This window comes from Lonchura striata, chromosome Z, assembly GCF_046129695.1.
Source record: "Lonchura striata isolate bLonStr1 chromosome Z, bLonStr1.mat, whole genome shotgun sequence".
In the NCBI taxonomy this organism is placed as follows: domain Eukaryota; kingdom Metazoa; phylum Chordata; class Aves; order Passeriformes; family Estrildidae; genus Lonchura; species Lonchura striata.
Window position 1 is genome coordinate 76,555,169 of NC_134642.1, and position 19,922 is coordinate 76,575,090.

Genomic DNA, 19,922 nt, shown 5'->3' on the forward strand with positions numbered 1-19,922 from the left:
GTCTTCCCAGGAAGGCTGCTACACTCCACAGACTACCTTCTCTGGCTGTGAAGTTCTAGAGCACCAGAAACCCACTGGAAGCTTTTCATCCTTCTGTGGGGTCTTGATAAAGAAGATTTACCACTCATTGACTCCTATCTGAGCTTGGCCTTGCCAAGAATTCCTAAGGTCTTTGAGGCTGATAGACACATCACTTAACTAGAGCAAAAATAAAATGGCCAGAGATGATGCCCACAAAGTCAACAAAGCAATAACAAAGTGCAATATTCTAGATGCCAATCAACAAGATTTGACACATCACTGACCAATAGTCCTTATACAAAGCAAAAAAAATACTTTCTACATTTGAAAATTGCTAATGTGGGTGGCAAGCTGATCTAAGACACAAAAACATTTATGGGTAACTATAAGTTTTATGAAATATCTTTATAATGGACACTAATGGCTTACAAATTATTTTTCCACTACTTAGCACTGATAACATTTTAAACATTACTCAACAGGCTCTGGCTTGTTTATTGTTTCTCTCTTACTGTTACTTCCTATGGTCACACCACAAGACCACCAACCACTCTTCACGTTAACAGCTGCAATTACAAACAATGAATCATCTTCATAGTCTATACAGTGCATGTAACATATTACGGAGGGTTAAGCAGTTAGTTAAACCACAAGAATACTGTATGCCTTTGCTAGACACTTTTAAAGTTAGTCCTGGTAAGTGTGTAAGTGTAAAACTACAGCGAAAATGCTTCTTACTGCTGTAACATGGAAGAAAGGTGCATAGCAAACCACCTGAAAAAGTGAAAGATGTACTTAATTTAGTCAACATCAGACTGAAAGACATCATAAGAGGTTGCATGCAGCTTCCTCAGTGAAAAGAATGCCTGATATACCTCCTTCACCACTGAGAGCCATAACTGAATGTGGTATGCATGTCACAAAGAGGATTTCTGGAAAGATTACACCTGGCGAGTAGCATTGACTCCTTTTGTAGAGTTCATGTCAACTTTTGGCCCTAAGTCACATTAATCTAAAATAATTTTCTGGTTCACACCTACTTTCTGCCCCATCGTTCATTAAGGTAGCCTCTGAAAACAAGACTGGCAACAAGGACTTCTAAATAATCTCAGCTTTATGCCCACTCTGATACAGAAACTCTTAAAATGGAAGAATTTCAGTGGAACCTCTACTTCTAGTACTTAAACCAGTGTACAAGATACACTGTTTTCTTCACAATACTAATGAGACAAAAAAGAGCCCCTTCCCTGCACAATATTTTAAAAACCCCCACATATAAAAGTGGTTCTTTAGTACACAATGGTGATATATTAAATAAGAGAAATTTCCCCCTCTGGAAACAATAAAGAAAAAAAGTTATTTTGAATCTCATTAATCTCCTGGACTGAAATGATACACATGTATTAACAGGATGAAAAAATGCTACAGTATTCTCTACTGTTTTACCTCTTTGTCTGAATAATATTTTGCATTTAGAACAGGTGGAAAATTGGCAAAACCCAAACTTAATTTTCTCTCGATTTTAACCAAAAGGGTATTGTAATATTTTTCTTTTTTGTTGTTTGGCTTGAGCAGCAAGGCGTATCTGTTCTGAAATATGATACTCAAATTTTCAGTAAAATGACTGAGAAAAATTGTCTCTACTTATAGTCACTCAGTCATTTCCAAATCAGCTTACTTCACAAGTAGAAAAACCTATTTTCTCCCAACTTTTGGATCCATAACTTAAGATACATACATTTCTGAGCTACCTTTATCTTCTGCATGCTTCAGAATTAGGGACATAAAATAGCAGTCATTTAAAAAATCCCTAAATTTCTCCTTCAGAGAAGTAATGCTTTTAAACCTGGAAGCAATGCCTGATTAAGGGGTTTGTAAACTGTCCCTTTAAGTAAAAAAAAAAAAAAAAAAAAAAAAGTAGAAAGGGAAATCACAGAGAAACCTCATGTTAATTAGAACACATTAAGATTCAAAAATCATAATATTCAGAAATCAAGTCTAATCTGCTATGTGATTGTTGTTAACAATAGTTACTTTCCCTCATTTTTCATAGAATGTGACACTCCTAGATCTCCACTATGCCAATCCATGCTCCACATGCTTCTCTCATGGGCCATCTTCTGATGGAGATGGGGAAGATACGAATGACACACTCAGAGGCACCTGTGGCCCCAAGGCACAGACATCCACTGTAAAGACACATCAGACCTATCACACAGCTCAACCTGCTACTGGGCTGCCCCCTCAGCACAACCCTACAGCTCTTTTTGGCCTGACATCAAGAAAGGTAACCGCTTAAGACACAGTTATTGTCAGTGTCTGGCTCTGTAGCATGGACCAGGCACAGCCACAAGTGGATTCACAACACTTGATGGCCCAGCTATTGCCTCCTGCATCCCAGTGGTCTGCCTAAGCTCCCTCTGCAGTCAAGGGAGGAAAAGTAGTATGGTTAGAATACTTTCACCTGTTCTATATCAAACCTTTAGGATGAGAGAAAATCATATCCTAAAAGCACCAGTTTCTCACCACTGACTGTGAAAGAGTTCTAGACAACCAGCTTAAATATGGGGATGAATAATAGAGATTGATTGCACAGGTCTTACAGTCACAGCCAGATGAAAACATTTTATTAATTCTTATGAAGGATGACTTGACTTTGAAGCTTAATGTCATACAGTTGCAGTTAACACTGAAACCTAAGCAGATACAGTTTGAAAACATTCACCTGCAAATGTAAATCAAATTTCTGTTTGTAGACCAAAGAAATTATAAAGCAACATGAATGAAAATAATTATAGGCAAGGTGAAATTAATTGCTTTTTAATTTGAGAAACTCACCTTATTTCCATTACCAAAGAAGGATTGATTTTCCAACCTTCTGCAGCATGTTGGAAGATTGAGGAGCCACCCTTTCGAATTATTTTATCAGAGCTATTGATCATTGATCTAGTCAAACTCAGTTCACCATCTCTGCAATGCAATATAGAAAACATACAATTATGTCAAGGTTAACTCTAGTTTAAGTAATTTACATCCCAAGCATCAGCAATATATCCTTTTATTCACAACAAAAATAAGCAACTATCTTTGAGCTTTCTAAAGAAAATAAACTGTAACAGGAAAAATTTATGACATAGCTATCTGGAATAGCTGAATATGCAAATTAAGAGCTTAAATTTGTTTATATTTGTAATAGAGTAGACATAACAAGAACTACAATAAACTCCAAATTTTGAATCTGGACAAAACTTCATTATGATTGTGAGGCAGATTCTGCTCTTCTAGGTTCCAAATTTCTAGTACTAGACTAAGAATCAAGTGTTATATTTAGAGCGTTTTCCCAGTTCATAATTCTGTCCATCAGTCTCTTATGATTGTAACTTTTTAGCAAGGTAACCTTAAAATAAATACAGTAAGCTTTGGGTGATGACCACTGAACACGTGGTGAACACAAGTTGCAGTGATATTAGCGAACAGGCTAACATAAATGGGACAGAGAAGTCCAAACATTACAAGCACAGTTTAAGGTGTTACGACTAAAACTCATTTTTATCTCCACATCTTTCCATTATCATCCATAGTGTATCATCCATAGTCTTTCAGATGCCAGAGCAATGTTCACCTGAGTTCAAATATGGCCGTTTATCACAAATATATCAAAGTTGTTGGATGTAAAAGTTCACCACAAAGAAATGTCTTATAAGTCAGGTGTGCACAGGGCAATCATATGCAGAAATGTGTTTGTCTGTTAAATAAGCATACTCTGAAATATTGCCAATAACAATAACTTTACTTGGAAACAGAATATCTGACCACAGCTCTTCAAGGAACAAAATGGTAAAGATGTGAGACTAAAAGCTTTCCAGAATTGCTGAGTTTTGTTTTTGTGTGGCTATAAGCTTTGATAACAATGGTATCAGTGCCCTTAGTAAGAAACACAGCAACATTACTGCTGTATATAAAGCAATAATAATTAGGAAATCATACAACAGACTAAATACTCGCAGCTCCCCCTCACCCTCATGCCAACATCCTGCACCCCAGATCTCACACTGATGCAGAGGTAAGGCTGCCATCAACCAAGAACCTGCAACTTTAGGTTCACGACCTGTACACAAATTACCAAAATCCTGCTAACCTGAAGGCATGGGAGGATGCTGCAGAAGACCCTAAATCCAACAGACAGAATCCAACTAATGACTTTAGCTAAATTAAAATTTTTTATTCTCTAAAACTGTTCCAAAATTGTTGTAATAATATTAACAATAAATCTATTCCTGCATGTGTTTTCAACATGCATTGAGTGCATGCATCTAAAGGAAAATGACCAAATTACATACAGATAAAGCTCTCAGTCTAAGGATACTTCAGGGATGTCTCTAGTTTATTCTAGATTGAATATTATTTAGTACACACTTGAACACTGAAACGGGTGACAAAACTTAGCAATAAAATGTATTGCCAACACTTCAACTTAGCACTTGAAATGTGGTTGATTTTCATAGTCACCATTTACAACTGCAGTGAGTTACACAGATTGTACATTGAAAAAAATGTTAAATATGTTCTTATGAAAGAAGGTCGTAGGCACTTTGCATTAAAGTTGTTACTGTGGACAAAAATGTGCTCATTTAGATGCTCATTAATATTAAATATTAAATAAACTAATAAATAAACAATATTAAATAAACTAATACATAAACCAATACATAAAAATTAAAACTTTCTCCAGGTAATTCTTCATTGTGTAAATAAGTAAAAGAAATGTGGATTATTTTGTATCTTCTAGAATCACTGCAAATCCTCTCTGATGTAATTAAAGAGCTGCCATACTATGGCAGCAACTTACAGCTGACAGTGTCGGCCTTCACTTTGGATAACCTTGCCTTGGTGACCAATTCAACCCATATAACAAAACTATCTTCTCATGAAGATAGTTCATTAAATTAGGTAACTGACTTCAAGTATGTTCCATATCAGACTGCTTAAGCAACGCTACTCTGCACATAACGTGCCATGTTTCATTACTTGCTTAACCTTTACAGGACATTACTATCTATTTGACGTAATTGTCCTAGCACACTTTTCTATGAAAGTGCACAGCTGGTTTAAAGTTTCTCATGTAATTTGGATCTGTACATAGCCAGTACATTTTGGATTCTCTGGTGCCACCAATAACCATAAAATGGTCCACCTCAAACATCTGTAACTTCTGGAAGTAAAACAACCCAAAGAAAACTGACTCTGCTGGCCCACATGACCAGTCAAAAACAACCCAATGTCCCAAACCCCTAATTCAGGAGAAAGGCAAGTGTAAGATCAATAGAGATACCAGTTATGAGCAATAGATCTTTAGGCTATTTTTTCTGCTTCAGTGAATGGGATGACAGGCTATGAAGAGAAAAAAATACTTCAACTGCGAAAGTGAGTAGTATCATAAAGCACAAGAAGTCTCCCTTATAAAGAAATAGATATATCACAAATAACTAGTCAGAGGGCTATTACAGCTGTATTTTGAAAGGTTTGTTAGGAACACACATATTTATAAATAAACACACTTGTTTCCTTCCATTTAATATTAAAACAACAGTTCATTTTAGTAAAGTTTTAAGTTCTCAAACAATGTGCAGTAAGCTGAAGGCAGTTTTTCGCTTTGCACACTTTATATAAAGTAATTTCTGAATAATTTCATCAGCTCCTCCTATTCTGAGAGGAAGGAGTACATACTAAGAAACATGGGTATCAGTGACAATTCTGCCTCACATGTTCATTTTCATCTCTGTTTTCATACAGATGTAACCCCAAATTTTAAACTTCTGTACATCTCCTAAGAATAGAGATAGCTTTGTGGTAAAAACCGGGTTACACCCAGGCTGAACAAGAGGAAGAGATACCAGCAAGTTGTGAAAAGCTTGAATAACAAAGGAAGCAAATACTGGACACACAGGTGAGGACTGCCCCTGCCCTCTGCATGTTGTGCCAGGGCCACAGCTGCCCAGCTGTGCTCAGCTGCCTGTGTCCCCTTGCCTCACTAGATGGCCTGAGAAGGAGGGATGTGCTTTCTCTCTTTAACTCTGGGGCCAAGTAGGCTCTAATTGCCTCAGCTTCCTCCAGGCCTGTACGGGCACTTAAAATTCCCTTATACCTCCTCCTTAAATTAAGGCAAGGGCTTACACAAGAGGACAAAAATCAGCTGTGAAAGAATTCTACCCAAAGCTGACATGCGCAATCAAACAGAAAATGTGACTTCTTACTTAGCTTTTTTTGATTACATTGAACAACCAATAAATTTATGCATTGGTCCAGGGAAACCAAAATCTTATACACCTCCATAGAAAAACCAGCTTGGCTGAGAACCCAGTACCTCCAGAGAACAGCTGAAAGTCGGGAGAAAAATGAGGAATGCAGGCACTCACGTACATAAAGAGAAATCTGAGGTGCAAAGCTAAAAATGGCAAAGAACTCTTTGCCTTTCGTTTTGAGTCAACCACATGCAGCAAAGAGAGAGTACGTAGCAGACGGTCTCAGCGAGGGACCAGACTTTCCGATGGAGGAAGCTCGAGAGCTAAGGGGGATGACCCACGCTTCTCCCAGGGCAAGAATTCTTAATAAAAAGCCATGTTAAGCAAAGCTTCCGGGCAAACTTCAAAGACGGGAGCAGGCGCTCACCTGCCCCGCGGCATGCCTGCCTGCGAAAGGAGCGAGACACACGCTGCTCCAGAGAACGGGACAGGGCGCTCCAGAGAACGGGACACAGGGCGCTCCAGAGAACGGGACAGGGCGCTCCAGAGAACGGGACAGGGCGCTCCAGAGAACGGGACAGGGCGCTCCAGAGAACGGGACACACGCTGCTCCAGAGAACGGGACAGGGCGCTCCAGAGAAGGGGACACAGGGCGCTCCAGAGAAGGGGACAGGGCGCTCCAGAGAACGGGACAGGGCGCTCCAGAGAACGGGACAGGGCGCTCCAGAGAACGGGACACACGCTGCTCCAGAGAACGGGACAGGGCGCTCCAGAGAACGGGACTCAGGGCGCTCCAGAGAACGGGACACAGGGCGCTCCAGAGAACGGGACACACGCTGCTCCAGAGAACGGGACAGGGCGCTCCAGAGAACGGGACACAGGGCGCTCCAGAGAACGGGACAGGGCGCTCCAGAGAACGGGACACAGGGCGCTCCAGAGAACGGGACACAGGGCGCTCCAGAGAACGGGACACACGCTGCTCCAGAGAACGGGACAGGGCGCTCCAGAGAACGGGACACAGGGCGCTCCAGAGAACGGGACACACGCTGCTCCAGAGAACGGGACACAGGGCGCTCCAGAGAACGGGACACAGGGCGCTCCAGAGAACGGGACAGGGCGCTCCAGAGAACGGGACAGGGCGCTCCAGAGAACGGGACACAGGGCGCTCCAGAGAACGGGACAGGGCGCTCCAGAGAACGGGACAGGGCGCTCCAGAGAACGGGACACAGGGCGCTCCAGAGAACGGGACAGGGCGCTCCAGAGAACGGGACAGGGCGCTCCAGAGAACGGGACACAGGGCGCTCCAGAGAACGGGACAGGGCGCTCCAGAGAACGGGACACAGGGCGCTCCAGAGAACGGGACAGGGCGCTCCAGAGAACGGGACACAGGGCGCTCCAGAGAACGGGACAGGGCGCTCCAGAGAACGGGACACACGCTGCTCCAGAGAACGGGACACAGGGCGCTCCAGAGAACGGGACAGGGCGCTCCAGAGAACGGGACACAGGGCGCTCCAGAGAACGGGACACAGGGCGCTCCAGAGAACGGGACAGGGCGCTCCAGAGAACGGGACACAGGGCGCTCCAGAGAACGGGACACACGCTGCTCCAGAGAACGGGACTCAGGGCGCTCCAGAGAACGGGACAGGGCGCTCCAGAGAACGGGACACAGGGCGCTCCAGAGAACGGGACACAGGGCGCTCCCCGGCCCGGCCCCCGGGGCAGCTGCGGACAGGTGGAACTTCCCCGTTACGGCGGCTGAGAGGCGACCTCGGAAGCAGGGCAGCTCCCGTCCTTTCCCGTCCACCCGCACCCGCCCCACGGCCGCCGAGCCCCGGCAAGCCCCGCAGCGGCCTCCGGGCCCCCCGGCAGCCGAGCTGCGCTGGCATCGCGGCTCCCGGCCCCAGCCGCCCCTCGGACCGCCCCGAGTTACCCGGCGAGAGCTCCCTCCTGGCGCTCCTCGGTCCGTGCTATTTCCTTCGTCTTGTAGAAGATGAGGAGGAGACTTATGGTGCACACCGTCCACCTCTTCCTGACGGAACGCATGTCTTCTGCAAAACGCGGGCCCCCTCCCTCTTTTCCTTTGTTTATCAGGGGTTGTGCTGGGAACAACTGCACACGCGGCACGAATTCTTAAAAACGAAGCGATGCGTTTTTTGGTTATTCTTTTTTCCCGAAATAATGACAGACGATAAAATAAAACCAGGCAGGAGCAGAGGCTGGGGATCCTGGGTTCTTTGGCGTTTGGAGTGTCTCTCTTTCGCCCCGCCAGGCAGCTGGGCGTGCGAGCTGGGCAGCCTCGGCCGGGGAGACGAGTCCGCGACGTGGCTGCGAGCAGGGCCGAGCAGGGCTGAGCCGGGCCGGGCCGGGCCGGGAGCGCCCCGCGGCTCCCCGGGGCTCCGCCGCTGCCGAGCCGCTGCGGCGCCGCTCGCCCGAGGCGCGGCCCCGCCGCCCGCGCCGGGCGGGGCGGGGCGGGCGGAGCGCGGCCGATCGAGCGGCGCGGGCGGGCCCGACGGGGAAGGAGCGCGGCTGGGAGGGCTCCGCCGGGCTCGGGGAACGCGTGCGCTCCTCCCCTGGCTCGCATCCGTTGTGCCCGAGCCGGGCGTCTGAAAGGGAGAGCGTAGGACTGCCAACGCTGTGCCGCAGAAAAGGAGCGCGCTTCAGAGAAGGGTTTTGGTCGCTCCCGCTGTTCTTGGGTGTGGCTTGAACAAGGCACTGGAGGTTTTTCCCGGTCTTGCTGTCCCAAAGCCGCAGGAGAAGGCGGGAATGCAGAAGGGAAGCGACGTGGCCCCCGCACAGACCCGCCTGGAGTCCGGCCAAATCCACCGCCCGTGCCCCACTCCCCAGGGATTTGTTCCATCCGCGCCGTCTCAACACGGCCGTTATTATCCCAATTTCTGCTGGGACAGTTGCTCTGAAATGCACAAAATAAAAGGACAAACCACGAAACCCCAAAACAAAATGAAAAAAAACCCAAACCTTTGAGATGGATAATGCAACACGAAAATTAAATTATTGGCTGTATCCACTTTTCTCAGTATTGTTTTGCCATTGTCAAAGTGAGTGAGCTGCTCTGGAACTATGCTGATTCTGTGTGACAGGGATCTACCCGCAGCCCAGAAGTTTGCTCTTACAGAACAAGCAAGACCAATATGAACGCTTCTCCCATGGGGGCCCAGGAAGGTTTGTGGTAAATCTAGTGTGACTTCTCTTTCCTAGCTTAGATTACAAGCAAGAGCTCATGGGATGACAGAATCTTCCCTGGGTCTATTTGGTCCGGTATCTTGTATCTAGAACTGATCATAACAGACATTTCATAGGAAGATGCAAGGAAATTTGGAAGTACAGATTTTTCTTTTCCAGCAGAATACTCCCTCGCAGGCAGTAGGAGTGAAGAAAGGTTAGAGAAGTTGTTGAAAAATCTTAAGGCTGCTAATAGTTGTTATGTTGGAAAAATCAGTTGTGTGTAGTAAAATGGTTTTAATTCAGTCTCTGTGGAACGGAAGGGATACCTTAGCCTGCTTAAACCACACCACTGCAAATGGGATTTAGCAGCATCTTTCCCTGAATCTTGAGCCAGGCAAATTAATCCTGGACATGTCTCATGTCCAGGACTCCTAGCATTTCTGTCAGCATCTCAGATTATCAGGATTTGAGCTGTGCATCCTGTAAAGCAGCATTGTTAGGGCAATGGTTTTAGAATTCAGGCTGATGTTTTGCAATAAAAACTTGCTTATTTGGAGGGAACTTAGTACATTTTCAGTCTGAGGAAGCAAGCAAGTTGAGCTCAGACTTGCTACCAACAAAATCCTTGTTCTTTGCTAGTTTAACTCTTATCACATGCCATTCTGTGCTCTTCCCCTGTGAAATTCTTTCTACAGGGCAACCCAGAAAGCAATTTGATGACATAGACTTACATCAGATGAAACGTTGTAATGTATTCAGAGTCCTCCTTCTCCACTGACAGATCCTACACCATACACATGCTCCTTGCTTTTTGTCCTCAATAGATTCACCTTTTCTGGCAGGCTACCAGTTCTTTGGGTTTGTAAACACAGTGTTTTTTCCTTTGTCTTGACACCGATATCTAGTCAATTACCCACGGGATTTCATATTGGTTTTGCTCTGTCTCCTCTACAGCATAGGACATTTTTTAACTAACTGAGTTGTGTGTCATTTGCTCAGTTTCATCTTTAGATTTGGCTTAGTGATGGCTTTCTAAAGACTGGAAGACATACCCAAACTCTGGCAAATCCAATTGAATCCTTTACAATCAAGTGAAAGTAGCATTTTCATAAGGTGAAACTTTATAGCCATGCTGAATAATACTTCTTAACAGTAGAGTTCTGTATTTAAGCATTGGCAATTCTTATATTCCACCAGAGAGATGAAAGTAGAACTGAAAACATGACATTTCAGCATGTTCTGCAGACCCTTTTCTCAACCTACCCAGCACATGCTCAGCAGTACTGACCAACCCACACAAACTCTGACACATGGCTTGCACCTTTGTTTCCATGTGTCATGTAATACCCTGGTTTCCTGGCTGTCACAGCCTGTATCTCATAATCTCCTTGATACTGATATTTACATTTCAATACCAGAATTTTATTTTTTGAGCCAATTTGAACTCACAGATGTTGTATCAAAGTACTGTTAATTCTTACCTCCAAGTTTCTTCTTGGCTTAGTGAGTTTTACAAGTCTTAGCTATCTTTCTGTTTTAGTTGTCAGCTCTGTATTCCAACTACTATCATTGCTCTCAAGAAGGATTTATTTAAACCAATTAAGGCTGCAAGACTTACTCCTTTGTTATTTTAGTAACTTTTACTTTTCAGTTGAAAACCATTATATTCCCGTTCCATATTAAGTAAAGCAGATCTTCAGTTTCTGTCACAGGTCTCAAGTAAATATTGAAGCTGCCATTTCAGTCAGCCCCTCATAACTACCACATTTTAATTCTGCTGCAGCACTTGCCTGTCCTTTCCTTCCAGCCATCACATTTTTATACGTCCTGTGGGAAGGCTCTTCTGTGGGCAGTCAGTCCATAGCTGCTCTGCCCTTTTTCAGGCAAAAGTGAAAGAATTTTACCAGTCTCCCTGTAACTTGTCTGTGTGTTAATGATATCTTTTCTTAGAGTTTCTTTATCTAAGAAGTGAAACACTTTAAAACCAGATGTCCTGATTGAAACAGTTCCTACTTTTGCAGTTGGTCTTCTCAGCTGTTCAAATGAGGTTGAAACAGAAGGGAAGGACTCTCAGCAGAAGCCAAAGTGAATAGTTGGGCTTTTCCTTCATTCCTCTAGAAAGACATTAAAGGTGGGAAAGAAAATTTAGCTTCCTTGATCTTTTGAACTTGCTTTAATTCTTGGTGATCTTCTTCAGTGCCAGAACAATGCAATCTTTTGGATGCTTTTCTCACCAAGGTTCTGGACCATGTGACTAAGGACATCTGTAGCAGTAGATGTTTACTTCAGCACTTTCCAGCAACAGAGACTCCTTATGCTGTGAAACATTTGACCAGATCCAGAAAATTAAAATTTTTCCTCTCACTATCACTTCTCTATGCTATATTTCCATTACATGGTTTGAGAAACAAAACAAACACTTAGCAAAAGTGGTAAAAAACCCCTCCACCTTCCCTCCTAATTCCATCAGTCTGACCCTGTGTAAAGTTTTGAGTTTTTTTCCTATTTAAAGCAAATCGCAATGTAAAGAAATTGCATGTGTGAAATCCTACATGTCTAAAAATTCAGGAACCTATGAAGTATTCAGTAGGAATGGGAAAAAATTGCTAGATTAATTTAAACAATTCTTTGATCTGTGCATAAGAGGTTGTTTTGAGGGGGAAATGCAAGGTGGCCTGTGAAACTGCAAACACATCTTTCCAAGAATCTACAATATAACTGTCATACATATCTGAATATCCCAGGCAGAATTTATTCAGGGACCATATTTAGCATGACATGAAAGGCAACATACAAAGTTAGTGTGAGGAAAGATGCTTGATCTGCAAATCTTGAAAAATACCTCCAAGGCTAGTGAAAACTGTGCTTCAAAATTGCTCTTGTTAGGAAGCAAAAGAAGAAAGAAACTCTAGATATCTCAATATAAATATTATAACCAGAATCACAGAAGGGTAAATCACTAACTAGAACAAGGTGTCTCTGCAATACATAGGTCAGTTCTCATGTGCTATCTCAAAAAAAATACAGCTGATGAAAAAAGCAAAGAATTTGAAGTTGGTAGTGATACAGAAGTAATTGTTGGTTAGGATTCATTGTAGATATACAAGGAGATATCCTGCAATTAACTCATTTATTACAGGAGCACAATATAAGTATGAACTAAAGTTTTTACAGAGCATCCATGATTGGCTATGGAGATGGTGAAGGGCCTTGAGGTGAAGATTCATGAGGACTGGCTGAGGTCACTTGGCCTGTTCAGCCTGGAGAAGAGCAGGCTGAGGGAAGTCTACAATTGTAGACTTGTGAGAGAAGAGGAGGGGCAGACATTGATCTCTTCTCTGTGGTGGCGAGTGAAAGGACGCACGTAAATGGCATGAAGTCAAGTCAGGAGAGGTTTAGGTTGGATATCAGGAAAAAGTTTTTGACCAACAGGGTGGTGTGGCAGTGGAACAGACTCCCCAGGGCCGTGCTCACAGCACCAAACCTGACAGAATTCAAGAAGTGTTTGAACAATGCTCTCAGGCCCATGGTGTGATCCTTGGGGATGGTCCTTTGCAGGCCCAGGAGTTGGACTTGATGATTGTGATGGGCCCTTTCCAACTTAGAATATTTTGTAATTCTGTATAGACTTAAAGTTCTCTTTGTCCTGAATGCATTTTGCTTTTTGCGAGATAAGCTATTTTATCACTCTTCAGAATGTTTTCAAATTTTAAGCAGAACAATGTCTTGCTAAAAGAGAGTCCATTCCAATAATTTTTACTCTTGGTAGACCTAAATCAGTTTGTCACAAGAAAGATTGAGGATAATGCACCATTTATAGGAAAGGGTTTATACTAAGTTATCTTTAATATAGAGGTTAACTTAGGCTCATTTAAGAAAAATAATTCTCCTACATAGTAAGTTTTTAATATATACTTAAGCACAGATTTACTGATGTTGTAACATTTTTATTTGAGCTGTAATTGAGTCTCTGAAAGCTGATGCTTTTAAAATATTACCCTGATCACCTCCATTTTCTCCATGTGTATTTTAGGATTTTCAGTTCAGCCTAAAATCAATTACATTCACTTAAATAAACAATATGAGGAAAATACATCACACTGCTGCTCTGCATACACGCAACAGCTGTTAAAGAGGTTTTTTAGAAGAAATTTCCTGATGATGGGCTTTGTGGACACTCTTCTGTACCTCTAAGCATTACATTAACAGCATATTTATAGACGTGCATATGTATCAAGTACTACAGTTGGATTTTATATACTGGCCAGTGACTATAAGTGTGTTACCTAAAGTGATTATGAGTCAATATCAAGAGTGTTGTTTAATGCTGTTTATAGCTGGTGTAGGAACAACAGCTGCTGTGTTCTCTTAGAACTCAAAAGTGGTGTGACAGGTACTTCAGAAAAGATTCTACCACACTTTATAGGCAGCAGAGAAAATCAGACAGATTTAATCTTCAGTGTTCTTACTACTTTTTAGTCCTAACAAATTATATTTTCTTTATATTCATTCTCAGGTTTTATTGGGTTTTGGTTTTTAGTAATTTTTTTAATGAGTTCATTTAAGAACAGAGAGAGATACTTTTAAAATGGCATAGTTCTTGTTACAATCTAAAATTACTAACAGGATGCATATGTGGCCCAATATTTATAGAAATAAATACGGATTAAGGAGATATGCTAACTGTAGGAGGAGTTTTGTGCATTAAAATCCATATTCAATTTCTATGCTTCAAGAAAACCTAATCTAATGCATACACTGGAACAAGCTGGAGGCTACAGCTATCACATTATTTTTAATAGTTGCACTTTGGAAAGACTCTCATAGTGCACCTATTTAATCAACATTTAACATTACTTATATGAAGAAATTTAACAAGCTGTTGAATTAATAAATCAAGAACTCAAACCTCTGAAGCAGAGCACCACCCAGCTATCATTACAGAAGCTCGCTCAGTCTACACCTGTTCTTGCCACGAGTTTAAAATGGCAGAATCAAGTCACATCTCACTTGGATTTTACCTTCATGCATCTACTGTCTAAGCATCTACTCATCAGTCCTGGTCAACTGACTGTGGACATGCTTTCCATTCTGGGGCCTGGACTAAAGCCTGAAGGATGGATAATAGTTTAAAGCTAAAGTATACTTACTTCTTAATTAATTCCTGCTATAGAGGAAATACTTGTGTTAATCTCACCATCATAGATTAAAAATGCAAAAATACAAAAGTAGACAGGGATATTGATAGTACTGCAACAGGATTACTTTTAAAAGTGATACTCTGTTTTGTTTGAACATTTTCCAAAAAAGCATACGCTGAGAATATCTGTTATGTCAAATCCTAAAAATCAAGATGGGAACGAACTACAACCCCGGCAGTTAAATATACATAAGGTCTGAATAATAACTCAAAAAACATATAGATTTTTAAGTAGAGTCTAAACATACTGTTTTAACATTAAAGTGTTTGAACTCTTCTGCCCAGCCTCATACTCCTCAGCTAAGTCATCTGATATATCGGCCTCATAAGTTTTTTTCAAACTATTGCTAAAGCATTTTAGCTTCTTGTTAAATTTTATATTGTGATTTATTTTTAATGTGTGAAAATTAAAAATTGCACGACTGTTTTTTGTTTTTTTTTTTTTTCCTGTGTAGATCTAATTCAGAGAATCATTCACACAATAACAATTTTCTGAACAGGAATTCTTTTTTTCCAGTCAAGACCAAAAAAAAAAAAAAAAAACCCATGTAAAAAATGAAAAATGTAAATGCAAAAAAAAATTATTTATTGAACTGCTGAATCTCTTTCTGTTTTCAAAATATCTTCCATATGTATATTAATAATTATTAGACTCATGGTGAGTAATTGCCATGTGAGTAAATTGCAACTCTATATTAATACACAAAAAGATTATGCATGTCTGCAGATGATAGTGCTCTTTGAAGTAGCATAACATGAAATATATCTCCCCGTTAGATGAAAGGTCTCCCCATTTGTCAGATTCAGCTGTCTAATAACTGCAACAAAGAAATTCCATACTGTTTTTCAAAAACAGACTCAGTGGACTGTTTAGACTTCTGGTGGTTCATATCATCCAGACAGTATTGAATTTTTGATGTTCAAGTAGAAGAAAAAGAAAAAAAAAAACACAATAAATGCATATCTTCAAGTTCACTAATAAACATCTATGTACGTTCCACATTATGGGCAATTTATGATTTTTTTTCCTAAGTTATCTGTAATGCCATATGACCTGTACAGCTCTCTATCTTTTCTCTGCTATAAGTGCTGTAAATTGCTTTTTCAGTTAAATTTGAAACCACATTTGTATGTGCAACACTGACAAATGAAATGGAAGGTTTTTTAAACCTTAACTGAGAGTCAGAAATTAAGTCAGCACATCAAAAAGTCCATTTTCCATGAAAAAAAAAAAAAAAAAAAAAAAACCAAAAACCAAACCAGAGTAAGTTTTTTCTTTTAGTAAAGTTAAAAGAGTATAATTTTGTCAGGAACATGAGTAAAACAGGCAGATGATTTTCAAATTTGTCAGGGCTTCAATTAGTCCTAACTCTTACAGTAATAAATTCTCAAGGGGGCTGACCTTCTAAAGACGAAATAAGATTTTTGGGCTCTACTTTGCCTTTCACTTACATGAAAAAAATTCCAACTTTTCTGTATTTATTTATATAAATGTGACAATTTTAAACATGCACTCTCAAGATCGGAAGAAAACCTACACTGTAAATTGGACAATCTTGCAGTTAGATAGACTTAGCCTCTAGAGCCTTCTATTTTTGTACATTACCATTTTTACTTCTACAAAATTTTTCCTAAGTGGCCTACACTGAATATAAGGTGACAACAGATTTTTAGATAACCAGCCCAGGCAATCAGAATAAATCTAATTTATGCAAATTAACCTCTAGTTTTTCCTTTTTACAGTTGCAGTAGGGATCTCATTCTTATGCTACTTAGTGCTAGCAAAAAGCACCCATAAACCCATAATGGAAACTCAGTTACCACACAAAAACCTCTAGGACTGGAATGTATGAAAAACTAAAACCAAATCCAAACCTCTTTAGGTATTTTACTGCATGTAACTAGCTCCTTTTGAAATAAAGCAGATAGTTACCAGACTCTGAGGGGTTTTTCTGATCTACTGTGAAACCTGTATTTGGGTGAGAATGATGTGATCAATGAGCACACTGAAAAAATTAATCATTATTACTTACCAAGATAACTGTTTATAAAGTGGTATTTAAAACTTCATCATAATCCTTTTTATTTATGCTATTCAACTCCCATTCCAAAAGCTGCATTTACTTCCATGTCAAGGAAGTGTAAGGGGAGTAAGTGCAGTAAAGCATCTGTTTGAGAGTTGCAGTTTGAGAGAATACATTCATTACACAATTTAAGTGCTTTACTTTCAAATAAAAAACATGTTATAAAGTTAATGGTTTCAGTTTATGTTCTCATTATATTTGTATTAAAAGTTACTACTATAGGAGCACAGCATGAATATTGAACATTAAAGATAATAATGTCTGGAGCTGACAGCCAGATAAGTGCTAAGTGCTGGAGCTAAGGAATACATATTTTAGAGCAAAGTTGTGTTCTATGCAATTTCCACTATTTTCTTTCTTTGTGGAGAAAAAACAATATTTTCAGTCATTTTTAGAAAATGTTTGCAAAATTGCTGTATTTTCTGATGGGAATCTTTATTTGTCACTGATCACTGCATTGTTGTCCCACTTAGTCAAAATTTGCTGTCTTAGACAGTGCCTTATATGTAATGCCAGGCTCTATCTTCCTTAATTAATATGTAATGAGGTTTATTCCTAGCCATCATCTAAGTACCAAGAAGTCACTCAATCACTCACTCATCCACAAAAAAAAAAAAAAAAAAAAAAAAAAAAAAAGGGAGCCAAAACCAAAAAACAAAACCAAAACCAAATCAAACCAAACCAAAAGAAAACAGAAAAACCCCTCATGGGCTGACATCAAAACAGTTTGATAACTGGTGGATATCTTTGGGATTTATTAAGAATAAGGTATGAGTGTTTTGAGTGAAGCTGTGTGAATAGATAGTACTGAAAAACTTCTGCTGAGTAATATTTACAGAGATAAAACCTATGAAATCAACATAGAACTCCAAAGTAAATAGGTTGAGATGAACTCTATTTTTGTCATAAATGATAAAATAAATGTTCAGAAAAGACTGTAATTTATTTTAGTTATTTATTCATCACACTGTATACTGAAAAATAAGCTAAAATTTGGTGTTGCAGTCAATACTGTACCTACAAAACCATCCAAAATGGAAGTAAAATGTGATATTTTCTGGTCTACCCATCCCTAACGTTTCCTAGATGTTTGGACTCAGCTGCCTACCATTCCTGACAAAATCATGCTATAATGAGTAGTTCTCAAGTGACAAACCAGAGTCCCAGGTACTTTTCCTTTTGTCCTTTTGTTCATCATTGTGTGTTTTTCATTTCTGCTTGTTCTCTATCCTGCTATCTGATCACCAGCTAGTTTCTAGACCCATTTGCAGAGAGAGATTCCTTTGGGAAATTTCCTCCTAAATTTTGTCCCAAAGCAGGACAGAGAGGTAAGTTTTTCTTAACTGTCTTTAGTGATTGATATGTTAAAAATTGCTTTAATATGGGAATAGTACATTATTTTGCTTTTGCTTTATTCCAGTGATTTCTCTTTTTTTGTTATAATTTCAAACCATTTCCCTAGTAAGTAAACCAGAGTCAACAATTCTCTACAATACTATGAAAGCCCTTTTTAAGGTTGGTGAATATAGTTTTGTTTCTGATCTGATGCTGAGGATTCAGGAAACTAGAAACTACGGCTATTTGCAGTTGCACATTTGAATTTCTTTTTTACTTTTAACTCTTCCACTTTGGATGCTGAGGATTTTTTTACTGTTTATTTCATTGGTTAGATTGATTTCAATAATATCATTAATTTGATGATGGCACTGATTACATCTAGTGTAAGACACAAACCACTTCCACAAGCAGCTCATCTTACCTTCCTGACACAAGGATCATTGTTCTTTTTGGGTTTTGTGTTTGTTTTCTTTGCTGCTTTTTAAAATATTTTAAATTTCCAGTATCTTCTGTTTATTTTGACTACAGCAATTTACAATCTTTGTTTTTATTCCATCTTACCCCACTTACGTATTACATATATTTTACTCTTCTTAACTGATCACCTTTTCACTTGGAAAGTGACATGGCTTTTACCACTGTATATATTTTCTAACAGCAATTTTTTAGTATGAATGAATATTTCAAGGTTTATTTTTCTCACCCATTAATTGTTATGAATGCATATACTTGCAGCACAAAGAAGGTGTCGGAGTCCAGGACATCCCTCTGGCTGCCCTGGCTGTCTCGAGACCCTGGCAAGGGGCTCAGAGAACTTGGCAAGAAGTCAAAAACAGCTGTGGCTTCAATTTTATCCCATGGGAAAACCTACCAATTCTGTATGAGGCATTACAAGTCACATACGAGTAGTATGACAGTTGAGTTAGCACAGGGTGAAAAAGTAGAATTTGGGGGTTTTAGACTAGGATTCAGGAGGGATTTGGGCATGTCCTAGCCTTCTTCTCCTTCATCTTGTCCCCCATGTCTTGCTGTGATGGTGACACTTTTCTATTGGTTTCAGGCAGAGACACACTGTCCAATATAGATGAGAGGTATTGGCACAACACTGTAAACATAATATACGTAACTTCTGCTATAAAATGTAAACGCCACCTGAGGTGACAGGCAGAATGCCATGGCCTTCTTGCTAGACAGAGCTCAGCAGGTCAGAGAAAGAATGTTATAGAGAAGGAAAAAGAAACAACCTTGAGAAGCCGATCCTGCACGTTTCAGACTCCCTCTTTGGCTGCATGGGCTGGGAAACAAGGACTTTTACACTCTTGGGGTCATCCCAGCACAGTAGCCCCCAAGAAGAAGGCATCTAAATAGATATGCCTATATATTATTTATATACAGGGACAGAAACAAATAATAGTATAAATTGTGTGAACAAATTACCTTAAATGCCAAACACATTCTGCTAACATTTTTGCTCCTTTGTGGCATGAAAGATGTGAGAAATGGAATTGTAAAGGATTCTCAAAACCTGACTGAAAGATCACACAGTCTTGTACATCTGTATGCAAACACTGAGATAAGGAGTGCTAACTTAAGAAGGCCATGGAATAGAGATGACATTGTTCAGAGAGGGATTGAACTAGAAATGAGTGTTTAAAAGTTTCAAACTATGGCCTTGGAGAAGGACTAGATATTTTAGAGTATTAGAACTGTGAAAAATGCACTGTAGCAAGACCACTTGAGGTAAAAATACAGGTGATTTGTGTTAGAAGTATTAGCAGTATTGTGTTGCAAAAATTAATAGGCTGAAAAACATTTTTAAGGTATTGTAACCAGGAAATAGGTTTCTGATAGAAT

The 19,922-nt window shown here is 40.2% G+C and overlaps 1 protein-coding gene across 1 annotated transcript in view; it reads right to left on the minus strand.

The window, feature by feature from the left end:
- The window catches only part of ST8SIA4 (ST8 alpha-N-acetyl-neuraminide alpha-2,8-sialyltransferase 4), a 57,990-nt gene extending 49,340 nt beyond the window's left edge, over positions 1-8,650 (minus strand). Inside the window, exons 1-2 of the mRNA XM_021543994.2 lie at positions 8,194-8,650; positions 2,860-2,991 (exon numbers count right to left, since the gene is read on the minus strand). Of these exons, the coding sequence (XP_021399669.1) occupies positions 2,860-2,991; positions 8,194-8,306 (245 nt within the window). The 5' untranslated portion in view covers positions 8,307-8,650. The remainder of the gene's footprint in view (positions 1-2,859; positions 2,992-8,193) is intronic.
- Between the last annotated feature and the right edge of the window lie 11,272 nt (positions 8,651-19,922).